The sequence below is a fragment of the Lepidochelys kempii genome, chromosome 14 (assembly GCF_965140285.1).
Source record: "Lepidochelys kempii isolate rLepKem1 chromosome 14, rLepKem1.hap1, whole genome shotgun sequence".
Classification (NCBI taxonomy): Eukaryota; Metazoa; Chordata; order Testudines; family Cheloniidae; genus Lepidochelys; species Lepidochelys kempii.
The window spans coordinates 22,300,902-22,317,499 of NC_136393.1; the positions used below are offsets into that span (position 1 = coordinate 22,300,902).

At 48.7% G+C, this 16,598-nt stretch overlaps 1 protein-coding gene across 9 annotated transcripts in view; it reads left to right on the plus strand.

Annotated features, from left to right (window-relative positions):
- Positions 1-16,598, plus strand: part of ARHGAP44 (Rho GTPase activating protein 44) — a 153,003-nt gene that overhangs the window by 94,194 nt on the left and 42,211 nt on the right. For all 9 annotated transcript variants that reach the window (XM_073310157.2, XM_073310155.2, XM_073310163.2 and 6 more), the window contains exons 3-7: positions 2,718-2,822; positions 3,897-3,973; positions 4,816-4,927; positions 6,091-6,167; positions 12,040-12,157. In XM_073310157.2, coding sequence (XP_073166258.1) covers positions 2,718-2,822; positions 3,897-3,973; positions 4,816-4,927; positions 6,091-6,167; positions 12,040-12,157 — 489 coding nt within the window. The remainder of the gene's footprint in view (positions 1-2,717; positions 2,823-3,896; positions 3,974-4,815; positions 4,928-6,090; positions 6,168-12,039; positions 12,158-16,598) is intronic.

The window sequence follows — 16,598 nt, forward strand, 5'->3', positions numbered from 1 at the left end:
GTGGCATGCAATTTTGCAGAGAAAATAATGAAAGCCTCCATTCCAGTTTATCCAAAGATCTAATTTTCTTCTTAGGTGACTATCCCAAGAGAGAATGAGGAACAGTGCATCCACTTTCTTCCTTAATGTAATATCTAGTACCTCTCTTCCAACATGCACTTATGTGCACCGTACCTACCTCCTGAATATAATATCTGGAACCTCCCTTCCAACACACATGCACCATCCCCAACCAGGATCCCATCTCTGTATTGAGCCGGGATGAAGGTTACGATAGCTGCACAGCAGTGCATTTTCCATGAAGAGTTTGTAGAGTGATGATCCATGGGCTTATGTAGAGCAGTCTATCCTCAAACTATCCTCCCAACCCTCTGCTTCCACCCAGATGCTCAAATTGAACTCTTTCCTTTAAATCCCGTAGGCCTGCTGGTGTCTCTGGAGTTGCAGCACTTTCCCTAATGCCCAAGAGATGAAGAAAGTTACTTTTTCCATGTTGTTTTCCGAGATTTTGATCGTTCTGCCCCACTTCACATTTTCCCAGAGCCACCAAGCTTCAGTTTTCAAAAGTTCTTGTTTACTTATATTTAGTAAATTACCTTGCTGAGTGTTCAGATAACGTTTTCAGTGTGTCCGAGCCGGGGCCTCACATGCCAGTCTTCAGCTTGACTCTCAGCTGCTCCCCAGCAAGATATTGGGAGAAACAGAAAGCTCCATAGCCTCACCTGCCTCTCCTGGGGAATAAAGAGCACAAGCTGTAACCCCATGTATTACATTAGGTAGATATCGGAGGGGTCACCGTGTTAATCTGTATCCACAAAATCAACGAGGAGTCCGGTGGCACCTTAAAAACTAACAGATTTATTTGGGCTTGGGGTTTTTTTACCCACGAAAGTTTATGCCCAAATAAATCTGTTAGTCTTTAAGCTTCCACTGGACTCCTCATTGTTTTTAGTAGGCAGATGTTCATGTTAATAATAAGTTAGTCTGTGTGCAAATATGAGGCTGTCTATTAAACTAAGGCAGTGTAGCGGAAGACACACACACAGAGGCATGAGTGTGCGTGTTTGTATGTACTGTTAATGTACATGTTACTAAATAAACCACAGCATTAAATTGCTTTTACTTTCAATACACTGACTTTTCTCTCTTTTATACTCTTTTCTCTTCTCTCTCTCTGTATCAACCCCGATATTTACCCAGAAAACTGTGAAGTTAATTTTTTGCACTGATTTTAACCTGTTTTTTTTTTAAATTTCATAATAAACACTGATACATTTCTGGGAAATTTGAAACCAAATGCAAACTGAAAGTGAAGGGCCTTGTTTCTGTGGTAACAGGAGCCCTATCTGGATCTGAGCTAGATAGCAAATGCTGCCCTGGAGTTGCTAATGGGGGACCCAGGGATGCGATTCAAATTCTCTGGGACTGCCTTTAGTTTGTTGGGGTTCCCTTCCTTTCTAGGAGGCATAGCTTTTTGGATCAGAGAAATATTTAAAGTGAATGTGTTGTTTGTCAGGTGTTTGCTCCCATTGCCCCCCTTCCAACAGTATCTGCTTCAAATACAAACCTGTGTGGAAATTCACACACAAGTGAGATGATAGAGGTGTTGTCGTGGAATAGAAGAGCAAAGAGTAAGCACTGGCAACGTCTCCCAGTCTTTTACCTGATCTCTCTACATAGTTCTGTCACCATGGTCTCTCCTCTGCCTCTCTCATCTCAGCTGTTCCGGAATCTGGGCAGTCACGCCATCTTCTGAATGAGGCGTAGTATAGAGGTTGTCACCTCTTGTGGTCATTTAGATTCATAGATTTTGAGGGACCATTAAACCATCGAGTCTGGCCTCCTGGATAGCACAAGGCTAAGAGTCCAAAAACTTGTGTCTGACCAGAGCATCCACTCTGGATGTGAAGACTCCAGGAGCTGGAGAGTCCATCACTTTCCTTGACAGTTTGTTCCAAAGGTTAATCACCCTTTATTAAGAGCCCAAACAGTAACGGATTCCTCATGTCATGGCCAAATTCTGTTTTGGGAAACTACATTCTGATTATCTAAACTTCCCTCTCCTGTCCTAAATGATACAATAGGGATTGTGTGGTGTTACACAGGTGCTGGGCTCTACTCCAGAGGTGGCTGCATTTCCATGAGCGCTAAATGATCCCTCTCTGTACAGCCTGTAGCAGTGTTTTGGGATCCATTAGGATTAAAATACTATATAAATGTCCGATGTAAGTTACATGGAATGTTCTATCTTATCCCTGAACACTTATTTCCTATATTATTAAAAGGTTGCATTAATTTGTGTGAATGAACTGAACAATACAGTCTGCGAATGACTGTGCATCAATAAATACCCCCTTAGGAAGTAAATGTGTAACCAGGAGCAGCAGCAGTGAGCCCAATTCTCAATCCTGCTTACAATTTCCTTGCACAAAACCCCCGCAAAAGCTGCTCTCGGTGCACGTTATGGCACCAATGCTGCACCATGTATCTCGTAAGGAACAACGGGACATACGACTTCATAAGGTCTAGCGCAGTCTCTTTCTTTGAAGTGGGGAGCTGTGCTCAGGGTCACGGCGGCGGGCTTCAAGGGGCAATGTTCTGTCTGTGGGACGAGGGACAGGTGGGGAAGGGACAGCTGTCCTCGGATTGTTTTTCACAGCTGGTGCGCTGGCGGCTGTTGCTTTGATGTGCGGCCAACTGTGTCCGTCCATCTGCAGGTGGAGAAGCGGTTGGAGTTGGTGAAGCAGGTCTCCCACAGCACTCACAAGAAGCTGACAGCCTGTCTGCAGGGGCAGCAAGGCGTGGATGCTGACAAGCGCTCAGTAAGTGGCTGAGTTAAGAATTTGGGCTGTAAGCAGCCAGATGTTAAGCACGGGATGTGTCAGGGCTCAGGCTCTAGAGGGAGTCTGTAGAAAACTGAAAAGTCTTCTTAATGCATGTGTAAATGAATCAATCCTCCATATATTTCTATGACCTTAAGTTGGCTGTGGGGGGAGGGGTCGCACAGCATGCGTTGGAATGTATCTGGCCCATAGGGTGTGTGTGTATTAAATCATTCAGCTGGGTGTGAATCCCTGCCGAGCTCTGCCTGCGTGTCAAGCTGCCGCTCTCTGCTGTGTGATTGCAGACTGACTTCATCTTTGCTTTTTCTCCACCGGCGTCAGGGACGCAGGCCAGAGAGAGTGGGAGGGAGAATGCTGAGTGAAGCAGAAGTGAAATGCCATCAGCAGAGCTTCCTCCTGTCAAACGTCACCGGGACTAGCCTGTTCTCCTCCGTTGCCTGCTCTCTGCCAAACCTGTGTGTGTTTGGGGCAGGATGAGGGCTGGGGAGCTTTGCCTGCAGCTCTCTCGCCTTCCTGTGGGGGGCGCTTCCCTCCCATGGCAGCTGTGTGACCATGGGCAGCCACGTCCCTGCAGAGCATGGGGTCGGAGGTCAGATTTAGGTACTAAACCAGAGCCTGTTGGGTAATGCATCGGCAGCATTAGTGCTCCCCGTAGGGCTGGGTGGTTGGGATGGGCCTGGACCATGAACCTCAGTGCTCGGTCCCAGCTCACACATCCCCAGGGTGCCGGGGTCATGGGGGCGTTGGCTGGGGGCTGGTTCTTTCATACGTCTTTGCTGCACCGTTTAAGGTGCGAGCAGTTGTCTTGTCCTGCAGCCTTCAGGCTGTGTGGGCTCCTCACTGGCCTGCTAACCAGCCAGGCCAAGGCAGGGAGCTGAGAGACCCTTTCACCAGGAATGGGCACGCACCCCCCAAACCAGTCCTGGTCTCTGTAGCCCAGCCCCTCCCTGCCCACCTGGAGGTGGCACTAGAATTGAATCTCAGATTGCAGGCCATGTGAGAATCCTGCTCTCCGTTGGACAGTCATTCATGCCCAGCATGCTTCCTTTGCAGAAAAAGTTACCTTTGACGACACTGGCCCAGTGCTTAACGGAAGGCTCCGCCATTTTAGGGGACGACTCTCTACTGGGGTAAGAAGCTCTAAGTAGACTGTGGTCCACTGCATGCTCCAGGCTCTCCCCTTCCTGGCTACTTGCCTCATGGCTGACAGCCTTGCAAAGTGGGTGTGAAATGCTAGCAAAGCAGGCTGGCTCCCCAGGCTTCTCCTGGCTACAGTGCGGGGGTTGATGAGCGGCAGGCGAGCAGCGCCCTCATGGGCTGTTTCTGCTCACTCCCTGTCCAGTCCCACTGCCCCCCCTTGATGTGGGGGTGCGGCAGAGGGGGACAGCCTCTGGCTAGGCTCTTCTCCCCTCCAGCAGGCTTCGAAGGGGCAACCATACCTGCAGAGGGAGACTAGAGTCCCAGAAACCTGCAGGCCATGGCTCTTCCTGCTCCCACCCTGCTGACCCACCCCCTGACAGGTCATGGTACACCCTTGGGTGTCTCTACAACCTTCCTAGAAGGGATGCTGCCTCCTGTCCTGACTTTCTACCCCCAGTCACACAGGGTGTCCTCCACTCCCTCAACCCCCAGGGACGCCTGTCGGGTGACCCTTAACCATCTACACTGAAGACCATGAATGACACCCCTATTGGGTATTGCTGCCCTTCACCCCCTGCCCCAGAGCTGGCTGAGGCGTGTGGCACAAGGCCTCGCTCTCATCCTGCCATGCCTTTGTCTGCAGGCCAGTGCATTCACGCAGAAAATGTCAGCGAGCGCCCTTGCGTCCAGTCCCATCCCTGTGGTGCACAAGCCGCCAAGTTGCACTTCTTAATGTCTCAGTTGCACAGCTCGTGTGAGTGCACATGGGGTGGGGGGGGGCACTGGAGTTGGGTTTTCACGCCGTGTCTCTCCCATCTCTTCCCTTCTGCAGGAAGATGCTCAAACTATGCGGCGAGGCGGAGGATAAACTAGCCCAGGAGCTCATCCATTTCGAGCTGGAAGTAGAACGGGATGTGATCGAGCCTCTGTTTGTGCTAGCTGAGGTAAGGGGGATCGAGGCGCTGAGAGCCAGCAGCAGGGCTGGCAAGGTGTGCGACACCGACCCCTCTGGCCGGTGCATGGAGCAGCGGTGATGAGCTCTGCTGAATGGAGTCACTCCCCTTCAGCGGTGCCTTTCAGGGTGGGGTTCCACACGCTTTTTTGGGATGGGGTGACTACGTCTGCCCTCCGTATTCAAGATGTGGGCATACCGTGGATTTATATAGAGGCAATACGATATTTTCTGTCTTATTATCTATCCCTTTCCTAATGATTCCCAACATTCTGTTCGCTTTTTTTCACTGCCGCTCATTAGGATTCTTCCTTGTGTCCTAGGCTGGGGTTCCCAGCTAATGGTACACGTTCTCCAAAGGGCTTTTTGATGAGGGATCTAGGCTCCCCATCTCTACCTTGCAGCCCGATCCTAAGAGCCTAGCATATACAGAACTCTTGGTGGCTTCAATGGGCATCCCACGCATGGAATGAATTACAGATCAGGCCTGGAACAACAAGCCTTTGTGCTGGGTCTCTGGGTGCTGACACTGCCCATCTCGCCTTCCTGGTCTGCAAAGGCACTTGTGCTGTTCTAGGCAGCCTTAGGTCACGGTTATGGGGGTGAGGGACGGGGGCCTTCAACTTGCCTTTTTTGTAATTGTTAATTCAGGGCATTTTTGCAAGTGCTCCCCTGTGCTCTGCCAGGGAGCCTGGGCTGCTCAGTGAAATGCGGCTGCTACTGTGGCTTTACATCTCCGGCAAGCCAGGCAGACAGACGCGTGCAAAATGCCCCTGATTCTACAGTGCATCTGCGCTGTTCTTCTTGCAAGGGTTCTGCATCCCAAAGACCCATTCCAACAAATGAACGGTGAATAGAGCATAGAACTGGGAACCTGTTTTACTCTGATTTCATTGTCTCACTTTTCCGAGTGGGGGCAGACCCCAGTGGCAGAGCCTCCCGTGAGCATGCCAGTCTCACCATGACTGGCAGGCTGCCCGCATTGGGGGTCAATGTGTGACCAATTGAACGGGAGGCACTGAGCAGTGGCTGGGGCGGCAAAGGTCTTCCCTTGTGGACAGGTGCAGTCGCCCCACGAGGTTGGAAGCGCCTGTTCTGGGCGGTTGACAGCGGCAGCCCGCGCTCCAGCTGTGGTGTTTTGTCTCCTTGCTGCAGGTGGAAATCCCAAATATCCAAAAACAGAGGAAGCATTTAGCAAAATTAGTCCTGGACATGGATTCCTCACGGACAAGGTAGGAAGCATCGTCTCGGTCGGTCTCCCTCCAGCTGGCTTTGCTGCCCAGCCGGTTTTCCTCTTTCAATGACTTTGGAAAAATGATTTTCGAAGCAACTTCTGTAGTTGTTAAGAAATGTTCCCGAGTGAATTACGGCTGATTTCAGAGCAGTGGATTGACAGCTCCGAAGCGAGAAGTGCTTTGTTTGTCCAGACAGCATGGATAGTTTAGGCAGCAGTGGTGCACGTTTCTTCCATGTCACCCCACCACTGGGCCTCAGTCTTGGCCCACAATGACCATGTGTTTCAGTCTGTGTCACCCATTCACTCCTTGGCCCATCAGCTGAGAGAGCCAAGCAGGTGCCCCAATGGGTGCCGTGCCTATCGGTGGATTTGGTGAGGTGACAGAGGACTGAGACGCTCACCACCTCATTCTGTCTAGGCCTCCAGAGCTAAATAAAACAATCAGGATGCATTGACTGGTCAGTCTCTGCCATTAAATCTATCAGATCCAGCCTGAATCCGTCCCATCAGCCTGGCTCAGCTTTTACCACACAGAGTATTTTTGATTTTCTGTCTAAAGACACCTACGGGGGAGTATGGTGTGGGGGATTCCACTTTACTTAGGACTAGTTAGTATCGATTTTCCATCATGATCACTCTACTGAGAAGTTTATTTTTATGTGTCTATTTACTTCATCTTAATTTGTAGAACAGTTGAGAAGGTTGCTTTGGAGTCTCCATTAGCGTTGGGTGTGTTCACATGCATCATTCCAATGCACTAGCCGTGCCCAGCTGTCCTGCCCCACCGTGTGTTATCACCACTAGGAGTACCTGGCAGGGGCTGTCGATCTGTCCCGGTGAATGACAGGTGCAGTCAATGGGTCCATGTCAGGCCACCAGCAAATGCCCTGGAGTCAGGTTAAGCAATGAGCCAGCATTTCAGTTTCCATCTGAAAAATATGCAGATTCCTTTCCTTGCACGCTGTCTTCAAAACGGGATTATTTGTTTGTTGCACAAGTCTGGTTCTTCTCCATTTTGGTGAGGCCTTGCATAGCCAGGCAGGGATTCGTCACAAAGTAGACTCCTACCGCTTTATTGGAGCGTTGCTAAGCCCTAGCTAGCACAGCCAGAGGTGTGGATGGGCCAGCATGTTCCATCAGAAACCTAGCTTTCCTGGAGGTTATACTATGAGCAGAAACACATTTTGCCTGAGTCTGGAGTTTTCCGGAGGTGATTTGTTTTCAACTTTTTTTTTTTAAATGAAAAGAGAGCAGGGTGATGAGAAATTTGATGTGGCTGGATTTTAAAAGGATGCTAACCACATAAAAATCCTATTTAAAAAAATTAGTCCAGTACGTTATTTGCAAATGCTGTCCATTATTAAGAATGCAATATTTTTTAACAAATTGTAGTTTATTGTTCCCCTTTTATGCAGGTTGTTATTATTGTCGCCCTGAGAGGTGTGCTAGGCACATCGCAAAGCAAATAGAAAGGCTTGTTCCCTACCCAGCTTTCAGTGATCCTGATCAGGTCACTTTCTGTTTGCTGTCCGTCAGACGAGCAGGCTGGTGAGGAGGTTTTGTTCAGGGGGCTACAGGAAAATGTGAAAACTTTTTTTTTTTTTTTATCCTTTCCAAATCCTTTCCAAAATGGGATCTTTCTCTTCAGACTCTTCTCTGGAACCTCCCACCCCAGCCTATCATAGTTTTATTTTTATTTCAAACTAGATGTTTTTGAAACGTGCTGGAATAGTCCAGAGCGTCCCTGGAACCTCCACCAGGTCTAGAACGAACTAGGACAAAGAACTAAGGACCATCACAAACCTCTCCACCTTCAGTTCCAAATGTCCAGTGCACTTCTGCCTGCCTTCTGCAATGTAAAGACAGAGCAGTGTGTACATATAAACAGGCAAACCCCAAAACAAGACCGTACCACAACAAAGCCCCACAATTCTCCCATGGGGGGGGGAGGGGAGGATGAGAGAGAGAACAAACCACACGTGACAGGCGTTAGTCACGTCACTTAATGTACCACGGGAAGGTGCTCAGCTACTAAGGTGATGTGGGTGGTGGAAGAACCTGAACAGCATAGAAATACAATAACTCTTCATTTAACATTGTAGTTATGTTCTTGAAAAATGCTACTTTAAGTGAAACGATGTTAAGTGAATCCAGGGTGAGATATTTCTCAGGGAATGCCTTTCTGCTAAATGATGAACAAGTGCTCGGCTGAGCCCTCAAGAGTAACACTTTGTTAATGTAGCCTCACTCTACAAGGCAGCATGAATGGAGGGAGGGGAGATTGCATGACAGAGAGAGACAGAGACACACACTGTGTGTGTGAGAGAGAGAGATGCGCATTGCCCCTTTAAGTACGCTGACCCCACTCTAAGTACACTGCCTTTTTACAGACCTAAAAGTGGCAATTCTTCAACAAAAAAACTTCAAAAACAGACTCCAACGAGAGACTGGTGAATTAGAATTAATTTGCAAACTGGATACAATTAACTTAGGCTTGAATAAAGACTGGGAGTGGATGGGTCATTACACAAAGTAAAACTATTTCCCCATGTTTATTCCCCTACCGCCCCGCTATTCCTCAGAAGTTCTTGTCAACTGCTGGAAATGGCCCACCTTGATTATCACTACAAAAGGTTTTTCCCTCCCCACTCGCTCTCCTGCTGGTAATAGCTCACCTTATGTGATCACTCTCATTACAGTGAGTATGGTAACACCCATTGTTTCATGTTCTCTGTGTATATAAATCTCCCCACTGTATTTTCCACTGCATGCATCCAATGAAGTGAGCTGTAGCTCACGAAAGCTTATGCTCAAATAAATTGGTTAGTCTCTAAGGTGCCACAAGTCCTCCTTTCCTTTTTGCGGATACAGACTAACATGGCTGCTACTCTGAAACCTGCCTTTTTAAGTAGATCAGCAAGTTGAGACAGCAGGTGCTGTCTGAAAGCTCTCTCTGTCCTGAGCCCTGTCATGTCGTGTGTGCCGTCCCCCGCCCTGCTCTGTGGAGATGGGGTAAAGGAGTGGGGGGCAGGGGACCCCCTGACATTAGCATCCCTCTTTCCCTCCCTGCACAGCAAGCAGGAGGCTCCCAGGAGCAGCTCCAAGGCAGAGGGTAGGAGCTGCACACGGAGGTGCAGGGAGGGACAGCTGAACTGTCCAGCAGTTGATAGCCTGCTGGGCGGCTGCCCCACAGGGAACTTAGGGGAGCGGGGAGCTGATGGGGGAGCTGCCGGCCCACCCTCGTTCCAAGCCCCCACCAGCTCGGGCTGCTCTTTCTGCAAGCAGCGGACAAATCAGGCGGCTGCCAAACAACGTTATGAGGAAGCATTGCACAACTTTGAACAAGCACGTTCTCTAATTGATCAGCAACATAACAACGAATAACCGGGACTACATTAAGTGAGGAGTTATTGTAGGGTGAGAGGCTGCATGCAGCTTCTCTCTCCATAGACAGACGACTTCGGAGACCTTGCTCCCAAGGGTAGCCTGCCAGTACATCTCCCATTCTGTTCTTCTGCCTGTCGATGGTGAAATTCTGGCTTGCCAGAGCTTTTTCTTTGCAAATATCTCTTGATGATGATCCTTTTGCGTCCTTGGCCATGTAGATGGTGACTTAGATTGCAACTCGTCAGAGGGGTGCGGGACTGTCAGCTGGACATTGATCTGAGGCGAAATAATAGAATGGTTGATACAGGACTTGATTCATTAAGAATTAAAAGAGGTGAATGTAATAAATGCTGATCGATATGGGCTTATGGAAAATAGATCTTGTCAAACTAACTTCAGAGCATTTTTTGATGAGATTACAAGTTGGGTTGATAGAATCTTAACCTGAACTGTCACCTTTATCACAGGTATTTTTAGTAAAGTCAGGGGCAGGTCACAGGCGATAAACAAAAAATCACAGAAGCCCATGACCTCTCCCTGCCTTTTACCAAAAATACCCTGCGGGGGCACACTGCCAGGGGCTGACCTCAGGCAGCTGCTCCAGCCCCAGGGGGGCTGATCCAACCCCTGCAGCTATTTCAGCCCCAGGGCCAACCTCCGGCCAACTGCTCTGGCCCTGCAGCTGCTCCTGCAGCATGGGCTGACCACCGCTGCTCCAACCCCAGGAGTGCTGACACAACCCCATCTTCTGCTTAAGCCCTGGGGTTGCTGCTTTGATGGGCCCAGGGCTGACAGCTGCTCCAGCCCTGCTGCTGCAGAAGAAGTCCCAGAAAGTCTCAGAATCCGTGACCTCTGTGACAGAATCAAATCCTTAGTAATAGTGTTGATACTTAGGACTAGTCAACCTTTAAAATTTTGATCAGCATAGCTGTGTTGCAGGCGCTCCATAGCTATGCTGACGTAAGCTCGGGTGTAGATGTGCTGGATCAGTGGAAGAATGCTTCTGTCAACCTAGCTGCTACCGCTCGGAGAGGTGGATTACCTACAGCGAGAAAAAAAACCCTTCTGTCACCATAGACGCATCCACACTATAGTGCACCAGCAGCATAAATACAATGCCGTAGCTGTGCTGAATGTAGACATGGCCCCAGACTTCTGTGTGGCATTGGACTTGGTACGGCTTGACATTTTCATTAAGAACCTAGAGTGTGTATGGCGTACGTTAAATGGATTAAAAACTGGTTAACTGATAAGTCTCAAAATGTAACTGTAAATGGGGAATCGTCATCAAGTGGCTCCATTTCTACTGGAATCCCACAAGGATCAGTTCTTGGCCTTGCGCTGTTTTAATATTTTTATTAATGACTTGTCGGAACATATAAAATCGTTCATGATAAAGTTTGCTGGTGACATGCAGATTGGGGGAGGGGTGGACAATGAAGAGGACAGGTCACTGATATGAGGAGACCAGAATCTCTTGGTAAACTGGGTGCAAGCAAATAATGTGGTACAGCCAAATGGAAGGTCCTATATTTAGGAACAAAGAATGCGGGCCATAGGTACAGGATGGGGGACTCTACCCTGGGAAACAGGGACTCTGAAGAAGACTTAGGGGTCAGGGTGGATAGTCAGCTGCACATGTGCCCGAACTGTAACACTGTCAAAAAGGGCTAATGCGACCCTTGGGTATGTATGCAGGAGAATCTCGAGTAGGAGTAGGGAGGTTATATCACCTCCATATTTGGTACCAGTGCAGCTGCTCGTGGAATATTGTATCCAGTTCTGGTGCCCACAGTTCAAGGATGATGCTGATAAATTGGAGAGGGTTCAGAGAAGAGCCGTAAGAATGTTAAAGGATTGGAAAATAGACCTTATAGTGATAGACTCAAGGAACTCAATCTATTTAGCTAACAAAGAGCAGGTTAGGGGTGATTTGAAAATAGTCTATAGGTATCTACATCAGGAAAGTTGCATGGCCTGTATCATGCAGGAGGTCAGACTAGATGATCAGAATGGCCCCTTCTGGCTGTGAATCTATGAAATCTCTGACTTTTGCCTTTTAGAAACTGCTTTTTCTTTGAAACAATATTGAAAGGTTAATTTAAATCTCCTGTATCTTCTAGGAGATTGTTTTCAGGCTGGGTCAACCCAACCTCTGGGACACATCACTTGCTCAACTCCTTTGAGAAGTAACTCGGCCCTCATTGCTGGCGGGCCAGAGAATAGCCAGTATGTTAACTGACCTCATGCCAGGCCTAACTGGCACATACTGGAGCAGAGAGGAGCCACCTGGCTTTTTAATGTACCGGGGCGGGCCACGGAGACCACAGGTCCTTGTCTGCCACATGCCATCTTGAGCTAAGTGGTTACGGTCAGGATGCACCTAAGCCTACATGGTTGAGCCCCTTGCATGGCCGTTCCCTTTGCCAGGCAGCTCTTCCATCCGTTGCTGATGCCAGTTCCATTGCGTCCCCTCTCAGGTGGCAGCAGTCGGCGAAGTCGTCAGGTTTGTCGAGCAACCTGCAGCCGTTGGGTGCCAAAGCGGATGCTCTCAGGGAAGAGATGGAGGAGGCGGCGAACAGAGTGGAGATTTGCAGGGTACTTCTCACTCTCTCTTATCTCACAGCTGTGCAGTCCATCAACGCCCAGTGAATGGGAGAAGGTTTATATGGGTTGGGGAATTCGGGGCTGGGAGTTGCAGGCCTATGCTGGCAAGCAGGGCACAGGTGTGGGAGAGTGACGCCAATGAAGGCCTGCTGTTCCCAGAAGTCCCCGTCGACCCCCCGTGCCCAATAGGCAGCGTCAGCGGCCTTTGTCTCAGGCTCCCTGCCACAGCCCTGCCAGGAATCCTCACCCTTTGCCAGGAGGAGTTGCTGGTGCAGGGAGAGGAAACCTGTCTCTCTCACCACTTCAGAGCCCCTCAATCACCCTCCTGCTACACCAGGTGAGACCTATCCTCTGCAGCCTGGGGAGAGACCCCCCCCACTCGCTCCCTTCACCTTCCCCCTGCCTCCCATACAGCCTAAGGGCATACCTGCTTCCTGACCCTCTCTGCCTTGATCTCACACAGTTTGAGGTGGGCTCTCCCTGACCCTCTCCTGCCCCAGGTTGGGGAGAACTCTAAGCTAACAACTCTGAGAGCTGGTGAGCAGCTTCTGCCCTCCCGTGTCATGCCCAGGTAATTAGCAGGTGCCAGGGTGTGGTGTTGCATTGTGAGCCGCAGTAGCACAGTATGTGAAGTGCCCAGGCCCCAAGAGGTAACCAGCACTTTCCTCCAGTTTGTTCGTTTGATAAGCCAGTGTGGATGAAAACCAATGACTGAAGAAAGGATGTCCTCTCCTCCCTTTGCCCTCCCACATCCCAGCTCCATCTGGCAGTGTTTGGGGCTGCAAAGCAAACTCTTCCAGGTATCCTCCATCCTAGGGGACTATGGCAGGGGACTGTTGCAAAATTCAGCACCGGTAGTATGTTGAACCCTAATATACTGACGTGCAAGAGGAGGCACGGTTTAGTGGTTAGAGCATAGGACCAAGAGTTAGCAGATCTGGGTCGTGGGCTCTTCTCTGCTGCAGACTGGTTGTGAGAGACTGGCCAAATCACACCCCTGCTTTGTGCCTCAGTTTCCCCATCTGTAAAATACAGATTCTGATACCCAAACATCTTCTACTAAATAGAAATAAATGACAGTTTGCCTCTTAGCATAATGTGGGACTTCCCTCATGAAGAGGGAGATCGTGTTGCGTAGTGGGAGAGCACTAGACTGGAGCTCAGAAGACCTAGGTTCTATTCCTGGCTCTGCTGAGGGCCTGCTGGGTGACCTTGGACAAGTCACTTTGCCTCCCTATGCTTCAGTTTCCCCATCTGTATAATGGAAATAATACTGACCTCCTTTGTAAATTGCTTTGTGATCTACTGATTAAGGGTGCTATGAAAGACCTACTATTGTAAGTTGCTTTGTGCTTCTCTGTTGCCTTCTGCTTAAGATTTCAAAGTATTAGTATGTATATTTTGAGCTAGATTTTAAAAAGTGCTTAGCTCCCACAGCTGGAGCCAGTTTTTGTGAGTACTTCCGAAATCTGGCCATTCCATTTAAGCACCTAAAGCACCTTTAAGCACTGAGCTCTCTTGAAAATCTATTCCCTACCTGTTTGTGCACTAACTCATGTGGTTTTATAGGATGTGACTGTACGTATTCAGGAATTCCAAACCAGTCTAACAGACTACTCCATAAGAACAGCCATACTGAGTCAAACCAGTGGTCCATCTAGCCCAGTATCCTGTCTTCTGATAGTGGCTGATGCCAGGTGCTTCAGAGGGAATGAACAGAACAGGGCAATTATTGAGTGATCCATCCCCTGTCATCCAGTCCCAATTCTGGCAAACAGAGGCTAGGCACACCCAGAGCACGGAGTTGCATCCTTGACCATCCTGGCAACAAGTTCCACAGGTGGACTAAGCATTGTAGAAAGAAGTATTTCCTTTTGTTTGTTTTAAACCTGCTGCTTATTGATTTTATTGAGCAACCCCTGTTCCTTGTGTTATGTGAAGTGGTAAATAACATTTCCTTTTTCATTTTTTCCACACCAGTCATGATTTTATAGACCTCTATCATAAACACAAAAAGGAAGCTCACAAGAAGAGGAAACTTGGACAGATGACTAGGGAGGAGTATAAATATATTGTTCGAGCATGCAGGGATGTAATCTGGAAGGCCAAAGCACAACTGAGTTGTAGCTAGTAAGGGATGTGAGGGGTAACAAGAAAGGTTTCTACAGGTATGTTAGCAACAAGAAGAAGGTCAGGGAAAGTGTGGGACCCTTACTGAATGGGGGAGGCAACCTAGTGACAGACAATATGGAAAAAGCTGAAGTACTCAATGCTTTTTTTGCCTTGGTCTTCACAGATAAGGTCAGCTCCCAGACTGCTGCACTGGGCAGCATAGTATGAGGAGGAGGTGAGCAGCCCTCAGTGGTGAAAGAACAGGTTAAGGATTATTTAGAAAAGCTGGACAAGCACAAGTCCATGAATCCGGATCTGAGGGTTCTGAGGGAGTTGGCAGATGTGATTGCAGAGCCATTGGCCATTATCTTTGAAAACTCGTGGAGATCTGGGGAGGTCCCAGATGATTGGTAAAAGGCAAATATAGTGCCCATCTTTAAAAAAGGGAAGAAGGAGAATCTGGGGAACTACAGCCTCACCTCAGTCCCCAGAAAAATCATGGAGCAGGTCCTCAAGGAATCCATTTTGAAGCACTTGGAGGAGAGGAAGATGATCAGGAACAGTCAACATGGATTCACCAAGGGCAAGTCATGCCTGACCAATCTGATTGCCTTCTATGATAAGATAACTGGCTCTATGGATCAGGGGAAAACGGTGGACGTGATATATCTTGACTGGCAAGAATACTGTGGGAGACCGTTACAAAGCTTTTGGTAACGGTCTCCCACAGTATTCTTGCCAGTAAGTTAAAGAAGTTGGCTAGATCGTTGGGCTCAATGGGTAGTGATCAACGGCTCTGTGTCTAGTTGGCAGCCGGTATCAAGCAGAGTGCCCCAGGGGTTGGTCCTGGGGCCAGTTTTGTTCAACATCTTTATTAATGATCTGGATGATGTGATGGATTGCACGCTCAGCAAGTTCGTGGATGACGCTAAGCTTGTGGGACAGGTAGATACACTGGAGTGTAGGGATAGGGTCCAGAGTGACCTAGACAAATTGGAGGACTGGGCCAAAAGAAATCTGATGAGGTTCAACAAGGACAAGTGCAAAGTCCTGCACTTAGGACGGAAGAATCTCATGCACTGCTACAGACTGGGGACTGGCTGTCTAAGCGGCAGTTCTGCAGAAAAGGACCTGGGGATTACAGTGGACGAGAAGCTGGATATGAGACAACAGTGTGCCCTTGTTACCGAGAAGACTAACGGCATATTGGGCTGCATTAGTAGAAGCATTGCTAGCAGATCAAAGGAAGTGATTATTCCCCTCTGTTTGGCACTGGGTGAGCCCACATCTGGAGTATTGCGTCCAGTTTTGGGCCCCCCACTACAGAAAGGATGTGGACAAATTGGAGAGAGTCCAGCAGAGGGCAACAAAAATGATAGGGGGTGGGGCACATAATTTATGAGGAGAGGCTGAGGGAACTGGGTTTATTTAGTCTGCAGAAGAGAAGAGTGAGGGGGGATTTGATAGCAGCCTTCAACTACCTGAAGGGGGGTTCTAAAGAGGATGGAGCTAGGCTGTTTTCAGTGGTGGCAGATGATAGAACAAGGAGCAATGGTCTCAAGTTGCAGTGAGGGAGGTCTAGGCTGGATATTAGGAAACACTATTTCACTAGGCGATGGTGAAGCACTGGAATAGGTTACCTATGGAGGTGGTGGAAGCCATCCTTAGAGGTTTTTAAGGCCTGGTTTGGCAAAGCCCTGGCTGGGATGATTTAGCTGGTGTTGGTCCTGCTTTGAGCAGGGGGTTGGACTAGATGACCTCCTGAGGTCTCTTCCAACCTAATGTTTCTATGATTCTATGATCATACCCCCTTAGTTGTCTCTTTTCCAAGCTGAAAAGTCCCAGTCTTTTTCATCTCTATTCATATGGCAGCTGTTCCATACCCCTAACCATTTTTGTTGTCCTTCTCTGCACCTTTTCCAGTTCTAAAGTATCTTTTCTGAGTACAAGCAATTTGCAACTCACTAGGTGTATATTTAATTTGATATATAATATACTACAGCTGGTCAAAATGTTTTAAACATTTTTATGAGAAATGTCACTGTGATGGGTTGGATCCCAGAAACCCCCTGGGGGTTGCCAACTGGTGTACCAAGACTACTTGTGCCCCTGCTTTCCTGCCTTGTCAGCTTAGGACTTCAGTGCCCTGCCTGGTTTGAGCCAGACCCGCTAGCCTGGTGCAAACCCAGACCCAGATCTGAACCACGTCCCCTAACAGCTGTAGGCTTAACTAAGAGCAGCTTACAGAAGCGTGCCTGTCTTTAACACTCAGATGCCCAACTCCCAATGGGGTCCAAACCCTAAATAAATCTGTTTTACC